Source organism: Cyrtonyx montezumae, unplaced genomic scaffold (assembly GCF_038088225.1).
Source record: "Cyrtonyx montezumae isolate F1298 unplaced genomic scaffold, pur_monq_1.0 scaffold_100, whole genome shotgun sequence".
NCBI lineage: Eukaryota > Metazoa > Chordata > Aves > Galliformes > Odontophoridae > Cyrtonyx > Cyrtonyx montezumae.
In genome coordinates this window covers 60,913-85,245 of record NW_027071827.1, presented here as the reverse complement: position 1 = coordinate 85,245, position 24,333 = coordinate 60,913, and the positions used below count along the sequence as shown (strand labels likewise).

The window sequence follows — 24,333 nt, the reverse complement described above, 5'->3', positions numbered from 1 at the left end:
AGTGTTCTGTATTGAGTAAAGGGATGCAAATAAAACCTGAAAGTCCTTTCGGGTCACGTACCTATGGAGGAGTGGAACTTTGTGCTCCGGTGATCACGAGTGGGGCAGTGCTGTATTTCTCCGTGGTGCAGTTGGTGGAGCAACAGTTGGAGGAAACAAAAAAATAGCACAATTTTAATGGCAAATAAAGAACATGGAGAAAGGGGAAGGAGGTGAAGGGTGATATTTTCACCTCGAAGCGAATATTGTGTCTATAAATTGGCACTCGTCCCCTTGTCAATAGAAAGACACCCGACACAGGAATTTATTGAAAGAAAAATAATATAAAAGGTGGACTTTTACCGGCCCTGCCCATTGGGTTTTTCATTTGTTGAGGTTTTTGAGCCTTTGGGTTTTTAACCCTTTGGGTTTTTCTCTGTTTAGAACACAAAATGGCTCTTTTCTTGGTTATTCTGTGAAAAAAGAAACCAAACCCTATGAGAAAGAGACACTGAGCAAACCTCGAAGTGAAGTGGGAGGCATCACTGTGCCAACGTCATCGTTCTAATAAAGAGAAATGAGGTCTTTGTTCCTCTCCTTGACTTTCCATCTCTTTTTGCACAAGTGGAAGATGTCATAGTGCTCATCAATCTACTTTGGAGAAAAGAATGAAACGAGGTCACAAAGAAGTCAAGCTCTGCAATAGGTGGGAGGCCAAAAAAGCAGAATTTGGGCAGGGGTCACGTTTTGGATACACTAAGAGGTGACATGGAGCAATCCAAAGTAATGCTACGTAGAATATATCAGATCAATGTGGAGTGATAGGATGGGTTGGGTTGGAAGAGGCCTTAAAGATCATGGTACTGTGGAATGGGTTGGGTTGGGTCCTTAAAGGTCATGGAACCATAGAAAGAGTTGGGTTGGGTCCTTAAAGAGAATAGAACCGTGGAATGGGTTGGGTTGGTTCCTTAAAGAGAATAGAACCCTCAAAGATGGGTTGGGTCCTCAAAGATGGTAGAATCATGGGATGGATTGGGGGAATCCTGAAGGATCATAGGACAGCTCGGGTGGTCCTATGATGCTCAGCTACAGAAGAGGTGGAAACTGAAGGGAGCGGGAGCTCACCGCCCAACTCCACAGCTTTGGGTCAGCATGGAGGCGTATTCATTCTTCCCAAACGTTATACCTTACACTTAGATGGTGTCACTCTAGCTTTGCTTTTTTGCAGTGTCACACGATTTCCTCCTCCCCCCCAGAGTACACCACACACAAATAATCAGCAAACACAAGTGGAATGAAGAAGATGCTTCCCAGCTTGCAGACAGCAAAGGGTTAAAAAGGCAAGCACGGGTAGGAGGACCCGTCTGATTCTACAGATAGGAAGGAAGTCTTTTCATAACTCCCAAAAGGAATGTGGAAAATCCACATTGCCTGACACCTGCCCGAGGTTCCCGTCCCACGCTCACGGCACGGAGCTCCGCTCCCCGTCTGACACAGGAGGAGCACAGTGGAGACTCTGGAGTCTGCAAAGGGAACCAGGACGCCGACAGCAACACCGTTTCTGGCTTCATCAGCAAACACTGAGATGCAGCAGTGATGGCCGAGGCATTTTAGGGCTTTTTTTTTTTCAGGAATTGGATGCGATGATCCCGATGGATCCCTTCCACGCCGATGGATTCCCATGGTGATTCCACAATTCTATGATTCCTGCTATATCTTTTAGACCATGAAAGGGATGGAGACAATGAAAGGGATGGGAAATCTTCTCTGAGAGATGGAATATATTCTCTGCAGGTTGCCCTAGTCGACATTTCCTCATGCAAATATTACTCTGCATTGAGAGAGACTGACACAGAAATGCACCACGACTGCACACGGATGTTCGTGGCTTTTGATATCCAAGCTCTACAGACAGAAACTTTCCCAAACTTGAGTTTCTGTTTGCCAAAAAGAGGGAATTTAGTCATCAAAACCTATTTTGGTCGTTTGTCCAAAGACATTGGGTACAGCTCTATTAGATGAGGAAACCCACAGCATGAGTTGGGTTGGAAGAGACGGTCATCCACTCCCAACCCCAAAGGAATAAATGCAAAGTGGTGCCAACCATGAGTGGGTCTGGATCCCGGGATGGTGCTCGGATTGCGGATGGATTCCCAGGAAGATTCCTTCCACCTGAGCACAACTCCTATTCGGGATTCCCAGATGCTTCCTGGGCTCCATCCCATAGCCCCATGCCCGAGCACTGCGCCAGGGAAGTGCTCCGCGTCACTGAGCACCTAAAGAGCATCGATGGGAAATTTCAGTGCCTGCGAGAGCTCTTCCAGACAGGTAATAATTATAATAATAATTGCTTATTATTATTAATAAAACAAAGCCTGATAATTATTAAAAAGAAAAATAAGAAACTCCCTTATGGGCTTGCAAGATTACTACTGACGTGAGCAAAAGCGATCCTGTGTCATTCTTTATGTGCTTGAAACAGCAAAACTTAGGTGGCTTGAAGGCTGTCATCCATCCTGCTTCTCTCTTTGTGGGTATTTAATTATGCCAATGACTTCTCCTGTAACGAAGAGTGCTAACGGAGAAAACGACGCAGCATTCGACCCTCGGAGTGCGTGGATTTCCTCCCAGTGTGATGCAAAAAGAAAAACCTGAAGTGCTCTTAAGAGCAAGCTTAGCAGGCTCTGTGCTGCCCTGGAATCCTTGAGCATTAACAAAACCCCCTGAGAAATTTCCTTCCCTGCAATCCTGCTCCTCTCCACCCACAGCCGTGAGCTGTGGCTGCGGGTTGTGGTTCTGTTCCCACTGTGGCATGCTGAACGGGTTGGTTGGGTGATGCTCCTCCAATCAACCACAGCAGTGCTCTTGGCTTTGAGTGGAGTTTTGCTCATAGCAGCCCCTAAATGATGCCAGATGCAGATGGAAATTGGACGTGCTCAGGCTGGCTCGGCTGTGCTGGCTCACTTTGGGAGTGTTTTCCCATAGTATGTTCAAGAAGTGGGTCCATGTAAACCCAGTGAGGTTGTCTCAAGCTGAGTGTGCGGTATTGGGTTGGGATAACACAATACAGGAGAAGAACGCATGGAGAGCAGCTCTGAGGAAAAGGATTTGGGAGAGACTGCACTGGTTGGGGTCTGGGGCAGCCTGGGTTGGTGGGGGGCACCCAGCCCATAGCAGGGGTGGGGCTGAAGGGCTTTGGGTTCCTCAACACAAATGTGCTGTGATTCCATGGCTCTGCGATCTCAACATTCCTTCCAACCCAAACCCAAACCCATCCCAACCCAACCGTTCTCTGTTTCTATGATCTTCAAGGACCCTTCCAACCCAAACCCAGCGCAACCATTCTCTGTTTCTGTGATCTTCAAGGACCCCTCCAACCCAGAGGGTTCCCTGGGTCTACGGTCTTTCACAGTCCTTCCAACCCAAACCCAACCCAGTCCATCCCATGGTTCTACAGCACACAGCAATCCTGCAGCAGAAAGCACCATGTCCATTACACATTACCAGGACAAAAGGCAGCGGGGACCCTCACAAACGTCCCTGGTGATGAAGAACTGGACAATTTCTAGATCCATCCTCCCTCTGCGTGTTGTTTTTTATTTTTTGGGGGGTGGGGGAGGGCTGATTTGGCCTTCGTTGGCTGTTCTTTTCCACTTTGCACAGAACTTCACTATTTGGGCAGAGCGTTCTGCTGAACGATTCCTCCTCGGCAGCGGTGGGGAAGTGAGAAAAATATTCATTTTTCTCCTTTTTTAATTTTAGGTGAAGCTATTTCGGGCCCTGTTGAAGCCAAACTCTCAGACCTCCTGTGTGCCATCTCCTCCTTCCTGAGCACGTATCCTGCTGTGTCCGGTGACACCATCCAACTGGCCATAGCCACCCTCATCGCCAACATCAATGGTAAATGGTGGTCAACCTTCCTCTTGGGGGACAGAACTGTGCAGTCAGCAGTAGAGGGCCCCACTCAGGTCCCACCTGTCCGGGGCATCATGGTTTTAGAGGTTGTGAGAGCTGGAGAAAAGCTGGGGGAGGATGAGGCTGAGCCGTAGGACTGTTGTGATCGTTGGCTTACGCAATGCTTGGAGGTCAGCAGGCGTCGCGTGCTAATTAAGGAACACCATTAACAGCCTCCATAGGAAACCGTTGGGTTCAGGCAGTCAGAGCAATGCTCTACCCCACCCTGAGCTCCTTGCAGTGTGAACCCTTCACGCTCCTTCTACTCCCGTGTCGCACTTTGCTTTCTTGGAAGCTTAGATCTCCTTAAATCTGGAGGGAAACCCACTGAAAGCTGCAGGAACAGCTTCTGCCCATTGACCCAGGGCTCAGCTGAGCTTTAGGAGGGAATACCACGTGTCCCATCCCCACATCACAACACAGTCCCCACCAGGACCAGCACAAGGCTCTCGCTGGGGAACGGGAAATAAAACAGATGCCATCACCCGGCGGTCGCGGTTGTTTCCCTCCCCCATTACTATTTGACTTGTAAAGCAGCCGAGGAGATATGTGGCTCTTTGCAGAAACTCCCCCACTTCCCCTTTTTCTTTTTTTTTGCACCTCTGATCTGCGAAACAAAGCGTAGGGTTTTACAGAAAGAGGTGGAAAAGCAACAACAACAAAAAGTGAAATGCCACGGGAATGTATGCGAGATGAAATGATGGGATTGGGAACTGGGGCAGTGGGTTGTATTTCTGGTAAACAAGGAGTCCCACCCTTTGTTCTCTGTCAGATTTTATGGGCTTTTTTTTAATGATTATTTGGGTGCTGGGGGTGTTGACATACTGTGCTGCAATCCTTTGGGCCATAAATGCCTCCACACTATAAAACACGATTTTTATGGCTTTTATCTGTAAACACAGCACTTTGTAAGTGGGATATGGTAACGACACCACATACCCATAATTACATGGATTGAACACAAGATGAGGGCTGGGGAGGATTTGGTAGGAGGAACTCACTGGGTTGACACTCTGATTCCTTTCACCTTTTCCCCTTTCCCCTTTCCCTTTTTCCTTTTTCCTTTTTCCTTTTTCCTTTTTCCTTTTTCCTTTTTCCTTTTTCCTTTTTCCTTTTTCCTTTTTCCTTTTTCCTTTTTCCTTTTTCCTTTTTCCTTTCCTTCTTCCTTTCCCTTTTTCCTTTCCATATTCCCTCCATTTCCTCTTTCCCTTTGTGTCCTTTTTGACTTTTTCCTTTCTCTCTTTCTTTTCCTCATCTTTTCTCCTTCCCTCTCCCTCTCCCTCTCCCTCTCCCTCTCCCTCTCCCTCTCCCTCTCCCTCTCCCTCTCCCTCTCCCTCTCCCTCTCCCTCTCCCTCTCCCTCTACCCTCTCTCTCTACCCTCTCCCTCTCCCTCTCCCTTCCCTTCCCTTCCCTTCCCTTCCCTTCCCTTCCCTTCCCTTCCCTTCCCTTCCCTTCCCTTCCCTTCCCTTCCCTTCCCTTCCCTTCCCTTCCCTTCCCTTCCCTTCCCTTCCCTTCCCTTCCCTTCCCTTCCCTTCCCTTCCCTTCCCTTCCCTTCCCTTCCCTTCCCTTCCCTTCCCTTCCCTTCCCTTCCCTTCTCTTCCCTTCCCTTCCCTTCCCTTCCCATTCCCTCCCCTCCCCTCCCCTTCCCTCCCCTCCCCTCCCCTTCTCTTTTTCCCCTCCCTGGAGTTCATTTCCTACTCCAATGAGTCTACAATTCCATGATTCTCTGAGCGGACACAGGGGTCGTGTTGGGTCACCAGTTGGACTCGACAATCTTGGAAGTCTTTTCCAGCCATAACAACTCCACAATTCTATGAGGGTCAACAGTTGGACTTGGTCTTCTTCAAGATAGTTTCCAACATCACCTTTAGAGGTCATTTTTAAACCATTCGCCATTATTTCCTCCCATTAATATTCTTCAGAGGTCAAAGATCACTTCGGTCTCTGCTCTTTTCATTCTGTAATCCCCCGAAGAAACATTCTCTGTTTCATTTCATCATTGAATCGCTGCTGCACTGAAGGCAAACCAAATCCATTTGGAACAATCCGTTAATGAGGAGAATGGGAGTGGCTCATTAAGAACCACTCCTGCCCCGTTCCCACCGACTTCTCACCACCCGCACATCCCAATCCCATCGCTTCCAGCTTTGCAGGACCCACATTCCCACGGAGAAGACCCAGAAACTCAAAATTGAAAAGTTTTTTCCCTGTAGGGTGAAATTCAACACCACCACGTTGGAGGTTCGCTGGCGGCGGGCGGGAGCGCTGCCGTTGTCCGGGCGCTAAAAACCACAGCAACGAGAGACGTTCCTCTTTCCTCTTCTCCTCCTCTGGAACCTAAAGATCTGTACGTTTGCAAACACGTGGGTAGAAAAAGTGCAAAATCGCTGCTGTGCTGAGGCCGGGAGGGCCCTGCCGTGGTTCCTTGCCACCAACACCGGTTATGCAAATTGCACGGCGAAACGGACGCGCCGTTTCCGCGTCTCCTTACGCGGAAGTTCGACTGCAGGAGGTCCATGGGCTGCGTTCACCTCGGGCAGCTCTCATGGGATCGAACCGCTTCCCGACATCTGATCCAACCCCGAAATCCCCTTTGGCTTTAACCCAACCGTGATTCCAAGTTGGGTCGCTTGGGATTCTGCTGTTTTCAGACCAAAGCACTGAGGATTCGGCCATGGAAGACCCAGAGCCAAGCGGTACGTGGCGGCATCGGGACCTTTTATCCCCTTTATGAGTTTTTTTGGGGGGCAGGAGATGACACGAGAGTCGCCTTGCAGCTTTGAGCACCAGTTCCTCCCACTGGGGTTTCCACCAAGACCCTGATTTCATTGAATTCTCATTGAATTCCACTGAGGTCTCACTGAATTTCACTGAATTCTCACTGAATTTTCTCAGACGTGACATTATTTGGTGCACCAGGTTGGGAAATTGCCTTAGGTAAGAGGAAAGGGAGCAGACCCCCCATTTGTGGGGCAGGGGGCACGATGTTCCCTCATTGTTGGTACTTTGCACACTTCTGGTCGGGTCCCTCTGACCAAAAATTGTGATGAAGCCCAAATTAATATCTATTAGGATATAATCTATAGGTTATAATCAGTATGACTGAAGAGCCCTCTTTTCACGGCCCTCACACGAGGAGCTCCTGTTGGACAACCTCCTCTTGGGTCCCTCTCTGCTCTTTTGAGGCACTTTTCTAGCCTGGAGGAGCGACGTCTGCAATTAATCTGTAGGTGTTCATCTGCTTGCTGCCCTTTCTGGGGCCACTTGCACCCTAATTAACAGCGCTCTGCCTTAATTGCTGGTGTAAAGTCATTATCTTGCCAAGCAGCAGATCAGGATGCGGGCTGATCATTTATCAATAATTACATTCATTATGCCCCTGTGATTCTAAATCAGAGCGCTGCCTGGCACCTCCTGAAGCGACCTCCATACACGGGCCAATTAGCGACCCCAACCACTAATTAGCCAGCCCATAGCTGGGTTTATTATCTCCGATTCAAACTTTCAACCCCTGACCAGGAATCCCATTTGGGATATCCCACGGAGCCATATCCGCAGAGTTCCTCCCGCCGGCAGAACCTCCCGTGTCGGGGTTGGGTTTTGGGCCTTTTGGGTGTGAATTATTTTCCTCATTCATACCTATATATATTTTTGGCCAACGAGAGTCTTTGATTCATCCCTCTTTTACCAACGGAGCTGCATAAATGATGTCAAAAGTGGAAATTCTCATCTCACCCCTTCGATGCGTCTCATTGATCCCCGCGTTAGCCATGGCTCCATTTGTCTGTGAGCAGCTCTGACCTCCTCGGGGATGAACTGATTTGTAAAATGGGAAGAGGACACGAGAAATGGGAGCGACAGATGGGAAGCGGTGTTGGTTTTGGAAAAGCGCTGGAATTTGGATTATTCTGAGCTGGGCAGGGGGATGCTGAGCAAGGCACAATGAGACACAGCCGTAACAGCACAGCCTGATTACAGGGGGGAGGATCTCACGTAGAAATGGTGCTGACAATTTGGGTTTTCAGACCGGAGAGTTTTCTGTTGTGAAAAATGGTTTTATACATCTGCTGCTGAGGTGCGTTGTGCCCTTATAGGCGGAACCAGCTTCACCCCAGTGGAAAAAAATAACTGCGGATATTGCACTGCAAAGTGCAGAGAAGAGGAAGGTGCTGCCAGGAAATCTTGCAGCAGACTTGTGATACCGAAATCTGTCAGTGGTGCCGCGCTGAACTGAGGGTTTGGGGCAGTTATCTCACTGCCCTGCTGAAAGGGAAGCCATGCTTCTGCTGAACTGCACAACGAGAGCTGCTAAAAATATCGCGACGTTGCACGTTGCAGCTTCCTTCAGCCCGGGTGGGATTTCTGCCCTCAGCACAGAACTGCTTAACGATAGACAGAGTGGGAAGGAATTCAACCAAAATCGCCCTCAGAGATGTGGAATTGAGATTAAAGAGTGGATTGGGTTGGAAAGGAGCTCAGACATCACCTAGTTCCAACACCCTGCCGTGAAAATTGGCTTAATTTGCTGTGCCAACATTTGCAACCCAACCGTTGCTGAGCTCAAGGCCAACCTGAGGGATCCTGTGGTTTTAGGGGTTGGTGGTTGGACTCGGCGATCTGAGTGTTCTTTCCAACCTTTATGACTCTGTGATTCCCAAATCCTGCCCCAAAATGAGTTTGATGGTTGGACTTGATGATCTCAGAGGTCATTTCCAACCCTAATGGTTCCACGATTTTATAATCCTACAGGTGGGGATGGGTTGATGGTTGGACTTCTGATCTTACGGGTTTCTTCCATCCTGAATGACTCTATGATTCTATTTAAGGTCGTGGTTGAGTGGGCACGGCGGCATTGGGCCAGCAGTTGGGCTTGATCTTGGAGGTCATTTCCAACCCTAATGATTCTATGATTCCAAAATCCCACCCCAAAACGGGTGGAGGGTTGGACTTGATGTTCTTGGAGTCCTTTTCCAACCTTAATGATTCCATATTTCTGCTGTTTTATGATTCCACGAGTGAGCACGGCAGGGATGGGCCAATGGTTGGACTTAGGATCTCTGAGGTCTCTTCTAACCTTAATAATTCTGTGATTCCAACCCCCCCACCCCATGATCCCACCCCAACATCCAACCCCAAGATCCAGCCCCCAAATCCAGCCCCAAAATCCAATCCCAAGACGACTTTGATGGTTGGACTTAGGATCTCAGAGGTCTTTTCCAACCTTAATGCCCCTGTGAGCAGACATGGTGGTGACGGATTAATGGCTGGACCCATTCCTGAAGGTCTATGAAAAAAGTCACGATCCTAAGAAAAAATTGTTTAAATGAGAACAGCACATTGACATAAGTTCTCTATTATATTAATTTCTCAAACTGCCTTTTTTGCTTTATGGGAAATCTACCTGGTGCTTGAGCAGACCCCATTTCCTTATCACAGCCATCACAAAAGCAAAACATCTTCGTTTCACTTTCTCTGTCTTCCTACTTCCACGGGATGCCGTTTCACTTTGGATGAGATGGAGGATGGAAGAGAAAGCTGAGGTTGTTGCTTCTCGAGCCATACAAGAGCTGCTTTCGAAATGTTTCATGTTCCCCGTGCTGGGTTGAGTCACTCCTTCCTGTTGTACAATCCCCCGCCAGTGGTAAACAAGAGAAATTAAAGACATCTGCTCAATGAGGCAAAGAAAGAAGCAAAGCTTCCAATTCATTAAGTTCAGATTTACGGCTTGGACTACAAACAATTGGTGTTTGTATGCAAAAAGAGCAAACAGAATTTTGGCAAACCCCTGCTGAGCAGGAGGTGGGGTGGTTGGGTTACCACCAGGAGGTTTTGGGTGCAGTTTATGGCCCTGTTGGTGCTCGCCTGGCTACAAGTGGGCGTCTTCACACCATTTTGGCATCCTGTTCATATTTGGGGGTGGGGGTGAAAACACACACCAAGAAATAAAGCCGAAGTCTGAACGGTTTGCTCAGCAAGACAGTGAGGCAAGTCAGTCAGGACGTGGATGTCATATTTGAGAAGGCGAGAATCATTACTGCGTTAATGTTAGAAAATATCTGATTTGGTAAGAGGGCCTTTTTTGGGGAAGGATTGTCTCCTTTGGTGTTTTTGTTCCTCGTGATCATCACTCCCCTTAGAAGACAGAGCTGTACGCAATAATACAAGGACATAATCTAAGCTGTTATTAATTAACGTCCATTGATATGTTTTTTATGGGCACTGATGCTCAATTTGGGGTAAGAAAGCAAGAAAACAGACGCACTGTTTCCTAATACAACAACAAAAAAAAGAGCTTCCAGAGTTCCCAAGTGACAAGAGCAGAATTGTAAAGCCTTATTCGAGGAAAATCTTATCTTCTTTGCTCAACCAAACTCAATCTGTGGACTCCACCCAAGGAAGAATGAATGCAGGGAGGGAACATCTGAAAAATAGGGCGGTGAAACACGGGAGAAATTCCCATGACCGCGTTCCTACCCATCATCTCTCGGATTTTCAATGCCAAAAGGCGTTGATGGTCCCTCGCTGCTGACACAGACAAACCACGGGGTTTTTTTTTTGCTTTTTCTGCCTTTTCCAAGTACCATCAGAGTGACATTTGTGAGGCAAGCGAAGCAACTTTAGGCTGAGGTCAACCACATCCTGTTTCCTGGAATGCCAAAAGGACAAAGAAGAGTGAAGTTCTCTTTTGTTTGTTTCTCACCGCCGGTGCCTCTTTTTATTTTTATACGAAGTGTTTTTTGGGGGTGTTTGTTTCACCCTTTTTTTGCAGCAGCTCTCAGCCCACTCAGAGTTTCACCTCTGCCCTCGGTGACTGACTTGTGAACAATTAGCAGTGTTAATTACCACGATATGTGTGGTCACCTCCACCCTGCTCTACGCACCGCCTCAGACGGAGTATACTTAGAGCTTACAAAGATCTACGGGAGGAACCCGTTGCCCCCCAGGGAGGGATGAGCCCATTTTCCATCTCGTGTGCCCCCCAGAACTGCCCCCCTTTGGGTCAGTAATGTAGATAGTCTCCAGAAATCAGTTAGAGGAACTTCTGCACGTGGTGATGCGCATGTGATGCATGAGGAAGAGGTGACTTCTGCCAGCACTTCTGCCGTTGGGTCCCGCGCACGCGCTTCTGTTTTGCTTTTTGTGTGTGCAGAGAAGGTTGTTGTACACCATGAGCTGCTCCATCGGGTCTCCTGGTGCATTGCCAGCACTGAAGGAAGGGCAGAGAGTCAGAGAATCACGGGAACATGGAATGGGTTGGGTTGGAAGGGTCCTGAAAGACTGCAGAATCGTGGAATGGGTTGGAAGGGTCCTGAAAGACTGCAGAGCCGTAGAATGGGTTGGAAGGGTCCTGAAAGACTGTAGAACCATGGAATGGGTTGGGTTGGAAGGGTCCTGAAAGATCATAGAACTGTGGAATGGGTTGGGTTGGAAGGGATCCTGAAAATCACAGAAACAGAAAATGTTTGGGTTGGCTTTGGGTTTGAAGGGATCTTAAAGATCATAGATCCAGGGAGCCATGGCATTGTTGGGTTGGAAGGGTCCTTTAAGATCACAAGGCCTTGATGAACCTCATTAGATTCTCATGGATCCACCTTCTGAGGCTCTCTGGGATGGATCTCTTCCTTCCAACAGCGCTGCTCAGCTCAGCACCATCACCAAACTGCTGAGGGTGCACTGATGCACATCTGTGTCATGGAGAATGGTGTTGAAGAGCACCAGTCCCAGATGGACTCTGGGGGACACTGATTGTGTCCCACTCCCAACAGGACACAGAGCCACTGACCCCACTGGCTGTTGTATGGCCACACTGTGACTTCACCCCATAGCCGCTGTCACGAATCTTTCTGCACAGTTCTCACAGCTGATCTCGGGTGTGGTTGGGAGCCCTAAAGCAGCACAGATATCTCCTGTCAACATCTGCACACTCATTTTCCAGCAGCCAAGCAACTTGGACAAATTAATCTTTTGAATCCCATCTCATGTCGGCCGTCACCTGGTTATGCACGTCACAATTTGTCACATTCCCATGACAGAGTGGAGCTCAACCGCGTTCCTCTGCACCTCCAGGAACCATCCTGTAGACCTCAAGGATCTCTAGGCCTTCAGTGAAATGATTTCTTCCCTGTTCCCAGGTCTCGACCATCAAGAAAGGCCACCTGAAAACAAGAAGCGCTACAGTGAGATATTCCGCAGCCTGGATGCCATAGAAATCTCAATTGGAAATGCGTACGTAGAAAAGGAGGGGCAGAACCCAACGTTGGTCACTGAAACCTTCATATGTGATCGGGCTGGATGGTCTCAGTGGTCTTTCCCAACCATAACGAGCCTGTGATTTATTTCATTCCTTTTCATCCCACAGGACAGTCGATATGTTCATCGGTGACACCGATGGCACCGTCGAGACAGAGCAGCCCGTGGAAAGAGAGATTGTCACGGTAGGAAAAAGATGAGATCCATTTTAGTCAAGAAATTACCATTACAAAAAAAAAAAAAAGAAATTACAAAAAAATCTTATTTATTATTATTATTATTATTATTATTATTATTATTATTATTATTATTATTATTATTATTATTATTATTATTATTATTATTATTATTATTATTATTATTATTATTATTGTTTTGTCACCCAAAGACTTTTGGGAGATCATCAGAAATAACTGACTAAATAAATCAAGCTTTGAATCGAGTGGGCAGAAACTAATCGTATCCCAATTGGTTGGTAGAGGAGTGTTGGTGGCAACAGAACGGATAACACTGAGCCGAAATATTCCGGTGCGATCTGTTTGGAGTAGAATATGATAGCACATGCTATTTGACATTCCTGTTTGGATTTTTCTCCTGAAAAAGGAGATGTGGATGTCACTGTGTGCTAAGAAGAAGGGCGAACAAGGCCGCAAAGCTCAAAGATGTTTGAGCCGTGCAGCAAACTTCTCCTTTTCCTCCCCCATTTCCTCTACCTTTATTTATTTATTTTATGTTTTGCCCTCCTTCCCCAGCCAAGTGAAGATTTCTCCAAGAGCAAAAGCAGTTCGGAGAGACAAGTGCAAGGAGACCTAACAGGTAAAGTCATGAGTTCAAACCCAAGAGGTGACACGAGGATGCTCCACCCATCGGCCGTCGATTCTGAGCTTCGTGTTCCTCCTTCTGCAGCAGAACTTCTCTTCATTATTATTCATTAACACCTCATTAAGGTCCTCAGTTCCTGAGACATAAATTCTGAAAGGTTTGGGGTAAAACTTGGGATATTCCCTTCTGTTGCCCGTTGGGAAGGTTCTCAGTGGTTCTCGCTGGCACCACAAAGCACGACGTTGCATTGGTGGGTTTTTTAGGACATCCGGTCCTTCCCCTTCTGGTTCCCAAATTAAATCAACATTTTGATCAAAAGTGGTGAGAGAGGAATATGTGTGTCCAAATTTCCTGGAACTTTTATGGCTGAACATGTGGGATTGCCATCCAACGGGATGTCATGATTATTCAGGGAAATCCCTTTTTTTTTTTTACATCTGTTATTTGAGAATTTTGCGGCACCAAATCTCAGGACTCCCATTCTTGCACCCTTGGGGAACCTCAGACCATCAGATGAGGCCACGCCACATCTGTGTGGGTTCTTTTTGCAGTCGAGGAAGCGGACAAAATGCTGATAAAATGCGAAGGTGGCATCGATGCTGCCCTGGAGTACGCCAAAAAGTGGTGTAAATACGTCAAAGAGCTCCTCAGCTGGATCGAGAAACGCCTGAATTACGGTGAGTCGGAGCGCACAGCACCAGCTGGGAGCCTCCATGATATATATATATATATTTTATATACACATTTTATAGGTTTTTTTAAATCGTAGCCAAGAACGCACCGTTGCGAACAGTAGAGCGATGAGGAACTTGCTGTTTTTGTTCAAATATGAAGGCAAAGAGGGGGAATGGGAATTATTTCCTTATCAAAATGACTGACACGTTGGCACCCGCCCTTCAGCTGGCATCCAATCCCCTCTGCCCTCTTACAGAGACAGAGTTTGCCAAAGGGATCGTGAAGATAGCGGAGTCGGGACGGAACGCCATCGTCCACCAGGTACAATCCTCAGAGTTCCCTTAGAGCAAACACGAGGAGCCCGCGTTTCTGCTGTAAATCCACGTGCAGATGACAAAAGCTCTTTAATTTAGGGGAGCTGTGGGGATGATCCACCACTTGACGCCCTCTTCTTTTGGTTTCTGCAGTCCACTATGCCTCTTCGGGCGCTCTATGTGATGGTCTTAGAGCACGATATCAAGATTGGAAATGCAGCCAGCGAGACCGTGGGGCTGCTCCAACAGAAGGAATTCTACCAGGTGTTGTATTATCTTAGAATCACAGTCACCAAGGTTGGAAAAAAACTACAAGATCATCCTTTCTTGACTGCTATCGGAGGATTCTCGAGTCTGGGGTAGTGACCGAACCAGGGGGATTGATCCTCATTTGGGTCAAGGGGAAGAGAAAATGGAATGTTAAGGGAAAAGGAAACATCTTCCAGTGGCTGGGTTCCAATGTTGTGCCCCCATCTGTCTGGTGCATTTGGCCACCTCCCAGGAAATGGACTTGCAGATCTTAGGGGTATTATCCGACCTTAATGATTCTAAATGAGCCACCCTAATTGCGGCCCCTCTGCAGCCTCTCTCGGCCAAGAAGAACGAGATCGAGAAGTGGAGGAAAGAGTTCAAAGATCAGTGGACAAAGGAGCAGAAGAGAATGGTAAGGGGCTGAATGACAAATGCAATCCTCTGACTGCTCAAAGCTCAAAACGCACTCCTCTCTGGGACTTCCTAAATTTCTCTTTGTCTGTTCAAGAATGAATCCCTGTCCTCGCTGCGCAAATCCCGCCTGCAGTACTTCCAGCGCTGTGAGGAGCTGGAGAAAGCCAAGCAGCTGAGTGCGAAGGCAGAGGATGAGTACCAGAACGTGGCCATCGTCAGCCCCAGCAGTGCCAGTAAGCAGCTGGAGAAGCGACGGCGATCCTGCGAGGAAGCGCAAGCAAAGGTGAGGAGGAAAGGTGGAGCGATGTGGGGGTGTAGAGCTGGAGGGAAGGATCCAGGGAGTCCTCCTGGTGGCCTTCTGCCAGAGCCTGAAGGGATCTAATAAACAGGAGGAAGGGAGAACGTACGTGGGGAGAGTGATAGGATCCTTCCAACCCAACCATTCTATGGTCTCGTGGTTCTGTGATCTTCAGTGAACCTTCCAACCCAATACATTCTATTGTCCATGATTTCTAGGGACCCTTCCAATCCAATCCTGAACCATTCTATTGTTCCATGATCTATAAGGACCCTTCCAACCCAACCCCAAACCATTCCACTGTTCTGTGCTCTATAATAACCCTTCCAACCTGACTCATCCCATGGTTCCATGATCTATAAGGACCTTTCCAGCCCAACCCGTTCCATGGTCCTATAATCTTTAAGGTCCCTTCCAACCCAACCCATTCTACGTTTCTACAGCGAGGTGAGCAGCTTGGAGCCAGCTGCTGTTGTTCCTGCTTCCATCCATTCTGGTGATGTTCTCCTCCTTTCTCCGCTTCTCATTGCACGCAGGTTCAGGAAACAGAGGCGTTGTACAAGATGTGCATCAACGACGCCAACTTTCGGCGACAGGAACTGGAGAAGGTGCGGGCGCGGATCGTCTCCCACATTCGGAAGCTCATTTACCAAGGAGATGAGATGCTGACGTGGGTAAGTCTCATAATTTCTCCTTCAATCCTCATTTCAGAGGAAACATTCTTTGGGACACGACCTTTAGTCTCATCTGTGCTTTACTTTGGGACTTCCCTGTTCGGGCATTCTCCACCATGTGAAATTAGAGAGCTTTCTGGGCTACCTGTGGATCGAAATATATTCAGTTATTGCTGCTTGGAGGACAGATATCCATAGGAAAACACAAGGAGAACAATGAGTAGCAATTAATTTCTATGCCCTCCTCTGCCCCCCTCCTTAGAAGAGAATGAGAGCATTAAGCAGAAGTATCATGATATGAGTTAGGTGGAAGAGACCTTAAAGACTATAGAACCACAGAACGAGTTGGGTTGGGAGGGTCCTTAAAGATCACAGAACCATGGAGTGGGTTGGGTTGGATGGGACCCTAAAGATCATAGAGCCATAGGAACGGGGAGGGTTGGAAAGGACCCTAAAGATCACAGAACCACAAAATGGATTGGAAGCTCACAGAGCCATGGAGTGGTTGAGTTGGAAGGAACCTTAATGCCAATCCAGTGAGACCCAAGAGCAGAAAAAGCACTTGGTAAAGTCACACACAGTTTTTGCTTCCTCTTTTCTCCCTTAAGGTCACGTTGAGGATGTTTAAGCAGAGGCAGACTCAGTCAGAACAGATCCCAGTGGGATACCAGCACCTTTCTGAGGTCTGCAAGCCACACAGGGTGGGTGAGAAATACCTGGAGTTCATTCAGGCTCTGCAGAAGAGAGACATTCCCATGGAACATTTTGAATTCGAGCCTCCCTCTTCCGGAGGACAAAGGTGAGAAGAAATGGTGCCGCATTACTTCAGCGCTTTCCTCATGGCTGGAATGGCATCAATCAAATGCTTTCCCAGCTTTATGCGAGTGCTCAGTTTCCTTGAAAACTCAGCTCATCTCCACCACGCGATGCCGTTCGTTATCCTGCACTGACAGGAAACCATTTGCAACCCCTCCCCAGGTCTCCTCCCAGCAGCAAAAAGAAGACAGCACTGCATTACACGGGATGCAGCAAGGATGGGAGCAGCCCGGAAGACACACCCAGGAGGCAGCTCTCCCCTAACGGTGATCAGAGTGGGTTGAATTGAAGAAAGACCTCTTTTTATTTTCTATTTTTTTTAGTTCCTATAGTTTAATTTAGACCCTGATGTTATCCGGTTGCAATTCTTAGCCGTCCCCCCGCGGTTTGCTGGGGATGTTTGGTCACCGTATCCACCTCCTGCAGGTGTGAACAAATCCCTCTGCAGCGACACGGAGAGCCTCGGTGGGAGCTGTGAGTCCAGATCTCTGGACTCTCCCAGCTCCAGTCCAGGTGAGAGCTGCACAAGACCCTCTTTCTTAAATAAACCAACATGATAAACTAAAAATAAACAAGGATGGGAATAGAGCAGACACTGAACCATGGAACACATCGTGGGGATGGGAACAGCTCTTCATATTTTCTCTTTTCTCAAGGAAATTCCTCCAGGAAATTGTTGAAAGCTTCGTCCACGGGGACCATGTCCTCCTCGGATGACTTTGAAGAGAGAGATTCATTGCAAACTTTGGAAAACGGTGAGCAGCACAGATTGATGAGGAGGAAAACTGTGTTTTCCCGCTAACGGAGCGGCTCCTTCTCACGTCTTAATGCTTTTCCTGCAGAAAATGGCACATCCCAGCAGCAGTTTAGGAATGCCCTCCTCTCCAGTGCTGCACAGACCCATCGATTCCGTAAACTTCGGGGACCAACCAAGTGCAGAGAGTGCGACACTTTCATGGTCAACGGCTTCGAGTGCGAGGAGGTGAGAGCACGTGTTGCACGCACCTCGTGTGGCACCGTGGGGCGATGAGCAGCTCGCTGAGGGTCTGTAGGAACTTCCCCTCATCCCATAAAATTGTGTGCTTTTTTTCCCCCTCCTGTGACATAAGATGCAGTTTTGGGTTTGCAAGTAAGCCACCAGTGAACTTGAGTGGAAAGAGAATAGGAAAAGTTGCGTTTGACGTCTCCATCAGCGAGCAGGGTGAAGGGACGGAGCGTGTCCACAGCATATTTTTGGTGGCACAGATCTTGGAGGAGTAGCTGCCACTCCAGAAGGACAACGCCATCAGTGAGACCTCGACAGGCCGAGAGTTGGGCAGATATAAACCTAACGGGGTTCAGCAAAGGCAGGGGTAGCGTCCAGCATCTGGGAAGCAACAACCACATGCATCAGGCCGTGCTGGGGCTGAGCTGTGGGAAGGAGCTCTCTGGGGAAGGACTTGGGGGTCCTTGTGATAAATGGTTGACCAATGGTTGACCTTGAGCCAGCAGAGAGCTCTGGTGGCCAAGAAGACCAGTGGTGGCCAACAGGTTGACCAACAGTTGACCATGAGCCAGCAGTGTGCCTTGGTGGCCAAGCAGACCAGTGGTGGTCAACAGGTTGACCAATAGTTGACCATGAGCCAACAGTGATCCCTGGTGGCCAAGAAGGTGAATGAGACCCGAGAGTGAATGGCCCAGAGCATTTCCAGCAGGGCAGGGAGGTGCTCCTCCCCTCTGTTCTGCACTGGGGAGGCCCCATCTGGAGCACTGGGCGCAGTGCTGAGCTCAACTGCTGCCAAAGGGCCGGACAGCAACCAGAGCACAACTCAAAGTGATTTCTACCATTTCAGTGCTACCTGACCTGCCACAAGAAGTGTCTGGAGAACCTGCTGATCACCTGCGGCCACAAGAAGCTGCCCAACCGGGTGTCTCTCTTTGGCATTGACTTCACCCAAGTTCCTCGAGACTTCCCGGAGGAGGTTCCGTTCATCGTGGTGAAGTGCACGTCTGAAATTGAGGCTCGTGCGCTGGGAGTGCAGGTGAGCTGCCAGTTGTTCTGCTGAGCATATCCTCTGCTCTTCGTGCTCTGCACGCCTGCCCTCTCCTCCTAGGGGATCTATCGGATAAGTGGATCCAAAGCCCGAGTGGAAAAGCTGTGCCAAGCGTTTGAGAATGGCAGGAGCCTGGTGGAGCTCTCCGAGCATTCCCCCCACGACATCACTGGGGTCCTGAAACATTTCCTGAAGGAAGTGGGTACAAAACCTCTGCCAGCGGGCAGCTCCCAGCTGAGCTCATCCCGCAGTGTGGGACCAGTGGGATGAAGTAACACATCGTCTTCCTCTTCTTGTTGCAGCTTTCGGGACCCATTCTGCTGCACCAGCTCTACGACAATCTCATTGCTCTTGCCAAAGAGCTACAAAAAAACGGGGAAGAGAAGGTGGACTGCATGAGCTTCCCCACAGATGCCATCCAGAGCATGAAGGACTTGCTGAGCAAATTGCCTGGGAGCAACTACAACACTCTGCGGCACCTCATCGCGCACCTGTACAGGTGAGGAGAGTGCTGATGTTGAGGGGGGTAAAAAAGAAACCTACATTTAGCATCATAACGCCATTAAGGTTGGAAAAGAGCTCTAAGATGATCATATCCAACCACTGACCCATCACCCACTCAATCATTAAGGTTGGAAAAGACCTCTGAGACCAGCGAGTCCAACCATCTCACCCATTTTAGCATGGGGTTTTGGGTCTGGATTTGGAGAGCTGGATTTTGGGATTGAATTGGGATCGGATCTTGGGGTGGGATTTTGGAATCACGGAATCATTAAGGTTAGAAAAGACCTCCAAGATCATCCGGTCCAACCATCAGCTCATCACAACCGTGTCCTCCAAACCATGTCTTTCAAAGGACACCGAAAGGTCAGTCTTGCTGCAATTAGGAGAAAGCCTTAATGACCAAGGACTAGAAGTTCCTTACAATTAACTCTTCATAAAGCACAGAGCGAGAGGTTAAGGGATTGAATAAATCGTGTCCCTTTCACCCAGCTCAGAACACGTCAGAGCTGCACTGTCCAGACAGGTTTTAATGTTTCCATGCACAAATTAGAGCTCTTCTCCCTGCAGGAGATGGGATTTCTCTTTCTGCTACAAAATGAGGGGGTGGTTTGGTGTATTCCATTCATACCCTCAGTGCGTTCATACTGAGAGCTCCTCACAGACCTGTTTGCCTTCCCCAGGGTGGCAGAGAAATACGAAGAGAACAAGATGTCCCCAAACAACCTGGGCATCGTGTTTGGCCCCACCCTGATCCGGCCTGGCTCGGGGTGCGACGTCTCCATGTCATGCCTTGTCGACTCCGGGTATCAAGCCCAAATCGTGGAGTTTCTCATCCAGAACTACGAAAGGGTGTTCGGGATGGAGGACCTTCCCTCATCCTTATCCCTCGGGTGTGAAAACCCTTTGCAAGAAGTGTCGACAGAAAAGGATGAAGGAGACCAGAGCCCAAACACAGCCCAGAGTGTAATTCTAGAGGTAGAGCTCGCAGACACTGAGCTGGGCTTACTGACCCTGCTGTAGAGGTGGACTAGCAGAGAAAGAACATTCTGAATACACACACACACAAAATCCACACCCAAAATACACATTTGTTATCAGAGGAGTACTCCAAGAAGAAGGAGCTGCACATGGAGTAGGAGAATGAGAATGATTTATTAGAAATGTATCGCCCAACAGCTTCTCAGACCACTCTGGGTGGTGCTTTTGCTCCATGTTTTAGACCCCATTTCTGAAAAACTGGGGGTTCTTCATGATAAATTATTCTGGATGTTGCTGTAGACAGCTCCACCACTTCGGAAGCAGTTATGGGCACACCAAACCCAACAGGTTCCTTGGTAGAACCCTATGGGGCTCTGCATTTCTGACCCCCAAACTCTGTAGGGTTCCCTGGTAGAACTCTACGAGGCTTTCTTCATTCCTGGCCCCCAGTATTTGTAGGATTCCCTGGTAGAACTCTACAGGGCACTCTGCATTCCTGACCAGTGGCCGTGGATCCTTTTTTTCATTTCTCCCAAGATCCACAGCAATTTTATTGCCACAATTCGTGCATATTTCACAGCACTTGGAAAAAAACAATCCAACAAATGGGCATCCAAGATAGACATGGCCATTCTTCCCTTTTCACCGCTGGTTCAGTGGGAGAAAAAGGAGAGGTTGCTTTCCTAAAGTGAAGCCAAAGGGTTTGGGTTCTGGTTCAGGGCGCTCTGCCTCCTGCTTCAAGTTGTGGATCTTATGTGCAAGAGGGTCTCTGATTATTTCTGTGGCCGTTTTGCCAAGCTGAATGCCACGAACCTTCAGGAAGGGGAGCTGCTTCTAGGGGCGCTCTTATTTTGTAATAAATAAAACCCCGATTTCTAGAGCCCTCGTCTGGGTGTCCCAATCTTTGTGCAAACTCACATTGGTTCCAGGCAGCTCCTGGAACTGGGTTATGTCAACACTGAAAATCTCAGCCCTACATGAAGCAGTGACCACTTTGGGGTGCATCCCATGACCATCCCCACAGCTCCGTGACCTTCTGCCCACTCCCTGTCCCCTCAATAACCCAAAAGGGATCAGAGTGTTTTCAGCTGAAGCAGCCTCCCCCTTTCAGCTCAATCCATCCTCAGTTCACGTGGCCACAACAACGCTGGGGGTGAAGTGGGAGTGGAGTATTCCTTCATGACAAATGAGAGTCCTTCGTGGCTTTGTTCTGACAGAATCTCTCCTCCAAGCATGGTTCCAGCATGGACACCGCATCCGACATCTCACCTTCCGGAGAAACCATTGATGAGTTCGGGCTGGAGAGTGCCCACAGCTCTGAGGGTGGAGGTAAAGCAGTGCTCACACTGTGGTGTAGATGGAAAGCTTTAAGATATGGGTCTGATTGGAAGGGGCAGAGGGTATATCCCTCCAAATACTGATTGACAAAACAGTCAGAGGGGGAATTTTCAGGACTTTCACTGAGCGGATAGAGAAAATGTTGGCCAACGTTTTTTGTCACGGCGACCACATCTCACTGCTTTAATTTTCTTTTCCTTCAGAGTTGAACACGGGCGTTGGCTCTGAGCTGGAGGACCTGGAGGAGAAGGCAGACAGCGATTCAGAGCCCGTCCTCGGTACGCAACCACGGGGCCACTTCAGCCGTCAGCCTGTGAAATACGTCCGAGCGCAGCCGAAAACACAACCAAACATTCCCAAGCCTTCCAGCTTGTCCTTGAGGGCTCAGAGCAGCCCCACCAATGGCACGTGGATGGGGAAGGAGATCGTGGAAGAGGGGACGAGGAGCAGGAACAGCTCTCCAGACGTGAGCGCCCTCAGGCATCGAGGGAAACAGCTCAAGCATTTTGAGATCACCGAGGAAACCTCCAGGATCATCTCCAAGTTTAAAGCTGATGTTTTGCCATCCCCTGAGCATTCTTTGGATGAGAAAGAGGTGAAATTTGGCCCAGAGATAATCCCAGAGAAAATCCTGTAAGGGGGACAGGTGGAAGAAGCAGAGAGGACTGCAGTCCCACTCAGATGCTGCTGCAGAAAGGGATGAGTAAAGAGCTGTGGGGTGAGAATGACATCCCACATCTTGATGTGCAGAGCAGGGTGGAGAAAGCATTTGCTTGGGTTGACCTGGCAGACTTTGAGCCGGACCGGGATTTGCTCATCTGTTGAAAAATCCAACACAAATCTAACGTCTCTCCTCATGTGACGGGCCCACGAAACACAGCAGGGAGTGAAGGAAACACAGACTGTGGATAAAATCGTGGGTCTCGCTCTACAACGAGGGCAGCCCAACTTGCCGGGTCTCCAACCCACTTGCATGGGGATCGCCTGAATTTCTGCCTCCCTGTGGCAGATTTTCTGCACAAAAATAGAAACCCGGTCCTATAGCGCCATCTCGTGACACATGTGCGTAGAAGAGCCTTCCTACGCTGTTCCTGGGGATAACTGTGCACTGTGGGATGGTGTAACAGACAAAGACAGAGGAAATGCATATGAAATTTGGGCAGCGGTGCAAAACTCTGCACGAGGGCTGTGATTTCCACCCGCTGCAAAGACACTGGGAGAGGTGTTTCCAAAGGGAAACCCTTATATTGCCAACCCAAAGGGAAACCTTCCACCTCCCCAACCCAAAGGGAAATGTTCCATATTCCCAACCCAAAGGGAAACCTTCTACTCTCCTGACCCAAAGGGAAACCTTCCCTGTTGCCAACCCAAAGGGAAACCTTCTATTCTCCCAACCCAAAGAGAAATCTTCCACCTTCCCAACCCAAAGAGAAATATTCAACGTTCCCAACCCAAAGGGAAACTTTTGACTCTCCCAACCAAAGAGGGAAAACCTTTTGCTCTCCCAACACAAATGAAATCTTTCCATGTTGCCAACCCAAAAGGAAATGTTCCACGTTCCCAACCCAAAGGGAAACCTTTGACTCTCCCAACCCAAAAGGAAACGTTCCACGTTCCCAACCCAAAGGGAAACGTTCCACATTCCCAACCCAAAGGGAAACCTTTGACCCTCCCTACCCAAAGGGAAATCTTTGACTCTTCCAACCCAAATGGAAACCTTCCATGATCTCAACCCAAAGGGAAAACCCTCCATGCTCCCAACCAGCTGAAGAGGTTCAACAACACAATTCCTCTCTCATCTCATTAACAGACACCATTTCAGTCCTCTTCCTTAACACAACTGCAAAGAGAAACGCTGATGATCTCTTGGTCCTATTTGTACAGTTCGGGTTATCGGAGTTTGAGTCTCAGGAGCAATGTACATTTGTGAATATATTGCTTCGAATACTAAGATATCATTGACCATTGAGCTTCTGTAATAAATCACCAGGTGTTTTATTATAACTTTCCCCTTCATTTGTTCAATGACTTAAGCAAACACTCGGGGTGCTATTATTAGAAGCGCCGGGTGTGCTCAGCTCCTCACAAAACAAAGGTGTTGTTTTCCCAAGTGAGGAACCAGTCGAACCCAAATGGTTCTCCTGTGAAATCTCCATTTTCCTCTGGCTGATAGAGATGAAACGGAGGTTCGTCCTCCAGAGGAGAAGTGGTTGGGGGCGTAGAGCACTTTGCTTTTCCTTCCAACGCATACAAAAGCGCTGTTAGAGAAAACACGCTTTCCTTCCCCCTGCAACTCCTCGTCGCCAGCGATCGGTCAAGGGTTGAGTCGCCAAAGCAACTCTGCCAGGCAGAGCTACACGGCTGCCAGGACCCGTTGCTGTGTGGGGAGAATTTGGATGGGGATTTGCTGTCCTCTAGCCGCAGTGGACGTGGTTTGGGTTGGCAGGAGAAGCGCTGAATTTCCAAGCAGCTTCGCAGGGAGGGGAGCCATCATTCCCTCTCCTTCTCCCACCCCCTCGGGGCTGGAGCTGAGCTTCAAAGGAACGACCTCAGCCCCACAGATGTGTGGGGAGGGTCAGGCACCAGCTCCGGGTCCGTGCTGCGGACCACCATAACCATCTCGTGGCCACATCCAAATGCACTGTAACACCCCACAGAGAAGCCTGTCCAGCCCTATAGCTCAGACCTACGCAGCAGCATTTCTCATACAACTGAGAATGGGGAACCACAGAAATCTTCTCAAGATTTTCTTTCTTCCTTTCTTTCTTTTTTAATCAGTAAAACCAATTTCTGGTTTCAGGCTTTGGCCTTTCCCTGAGGAGACGGTGTGAATTTGGAGCTCGGTGTGACCATCCCATCCCCAACCCCACGTTAAGCTCATCCCCATCTCAAGCCCACTCCCATCCCCATCCTTATCCTCATCCCAAACCCATCCCACTCTCATCCTCACCCCACCTTGGTCCCCAATTCAAGCTCATCTCAACCCCTGTCACCATCCCTATAGCTTTCCCACCTCCACTCCCATCCCAAGC

The 24,333-nt window shown here is 48.7% G+C and overlaps 1 protein-coding gene across 2 annotated transcripts; it reads left to right on the top strand.

Moving 5' to 3' along the window:
* Positions 1-1,976: 1,976 nt before the first annotated feature.
* On the top strand, positions 1,977-22,485 carry GMIP (GEM interacting protein). 2 transcript variants are annotated; one of them, XM_065729111.1, is made up of 22 exons: positions 1,977-2,307; positions 3,742-3,879; positions 12,066-12,159; positions 12,293-12,368; positions 12,936-12,999; positions 13,557-13,682; positions 13,937-14,001; positions 14,148-14,258; positions 14,578-14,658; positions 14,755-14,943; positions 15,495-15,632; positions 16,241-16,431; positions 16,611-16,723; positions 16,875-16,961; positions 17,105-17,203; positions 17,291-17,430; positions 18,281-18,469; positions 18,542-18,679; positions 18,784-18,980; positions 19,666-19,960; positions 21,181-21,292; positions 21,505-22,485. In XM_065729111.1, the coding sequence occupies exons 1-22, from the start codon at positions 2,085-2,087 to the stop codon at positions 21,936-21,938; spliced, it is 3,300 nt and encodes a 1,099-aa protein (XP_065585183.1). In that variant the 5' UTR covers positions 1,977-2,084; the 3' UTR covers positions 21,939-22,485. The 2 variants fall into 2 exon arrangements, with proteins under 2 accessions (XP_065585183.1, XP_065585184.1); XM_065729112.1 differs by lacking the exons at positions 1,977-2,307; positions 3,742-3,879 and adding an exon at positions 6,482-6,629.
* The last annotated feature ends 1,848 nt before the right edge of the window (positions 22,486-24,333 follow it).

Bases quoted from the DNA above. Each gene is read 5' to 3' on its own strand.
- GMIP (XM_065729111.1), top strand. From the start codon at position 2,085: ATGAGTGGGTCTGGATCCCGGGATGGTGCTCGGATTGCGGATGGATTC. The intron at 17,431-18,280 runs GTGAGAGCACGT...CTACCATTTCAG, and splicing joins ACGGCTTCGAGTGCGAGGAG to TGCTACCTGACCTGCCACAA. The intron at 19,961-21,180 runs GTAGAGCTCGCA...TTGTTCTGACAG, and splicing joins CCCAGAGTGTAATTCTAGAG to AATCTCTCCTCCAAGCATGG.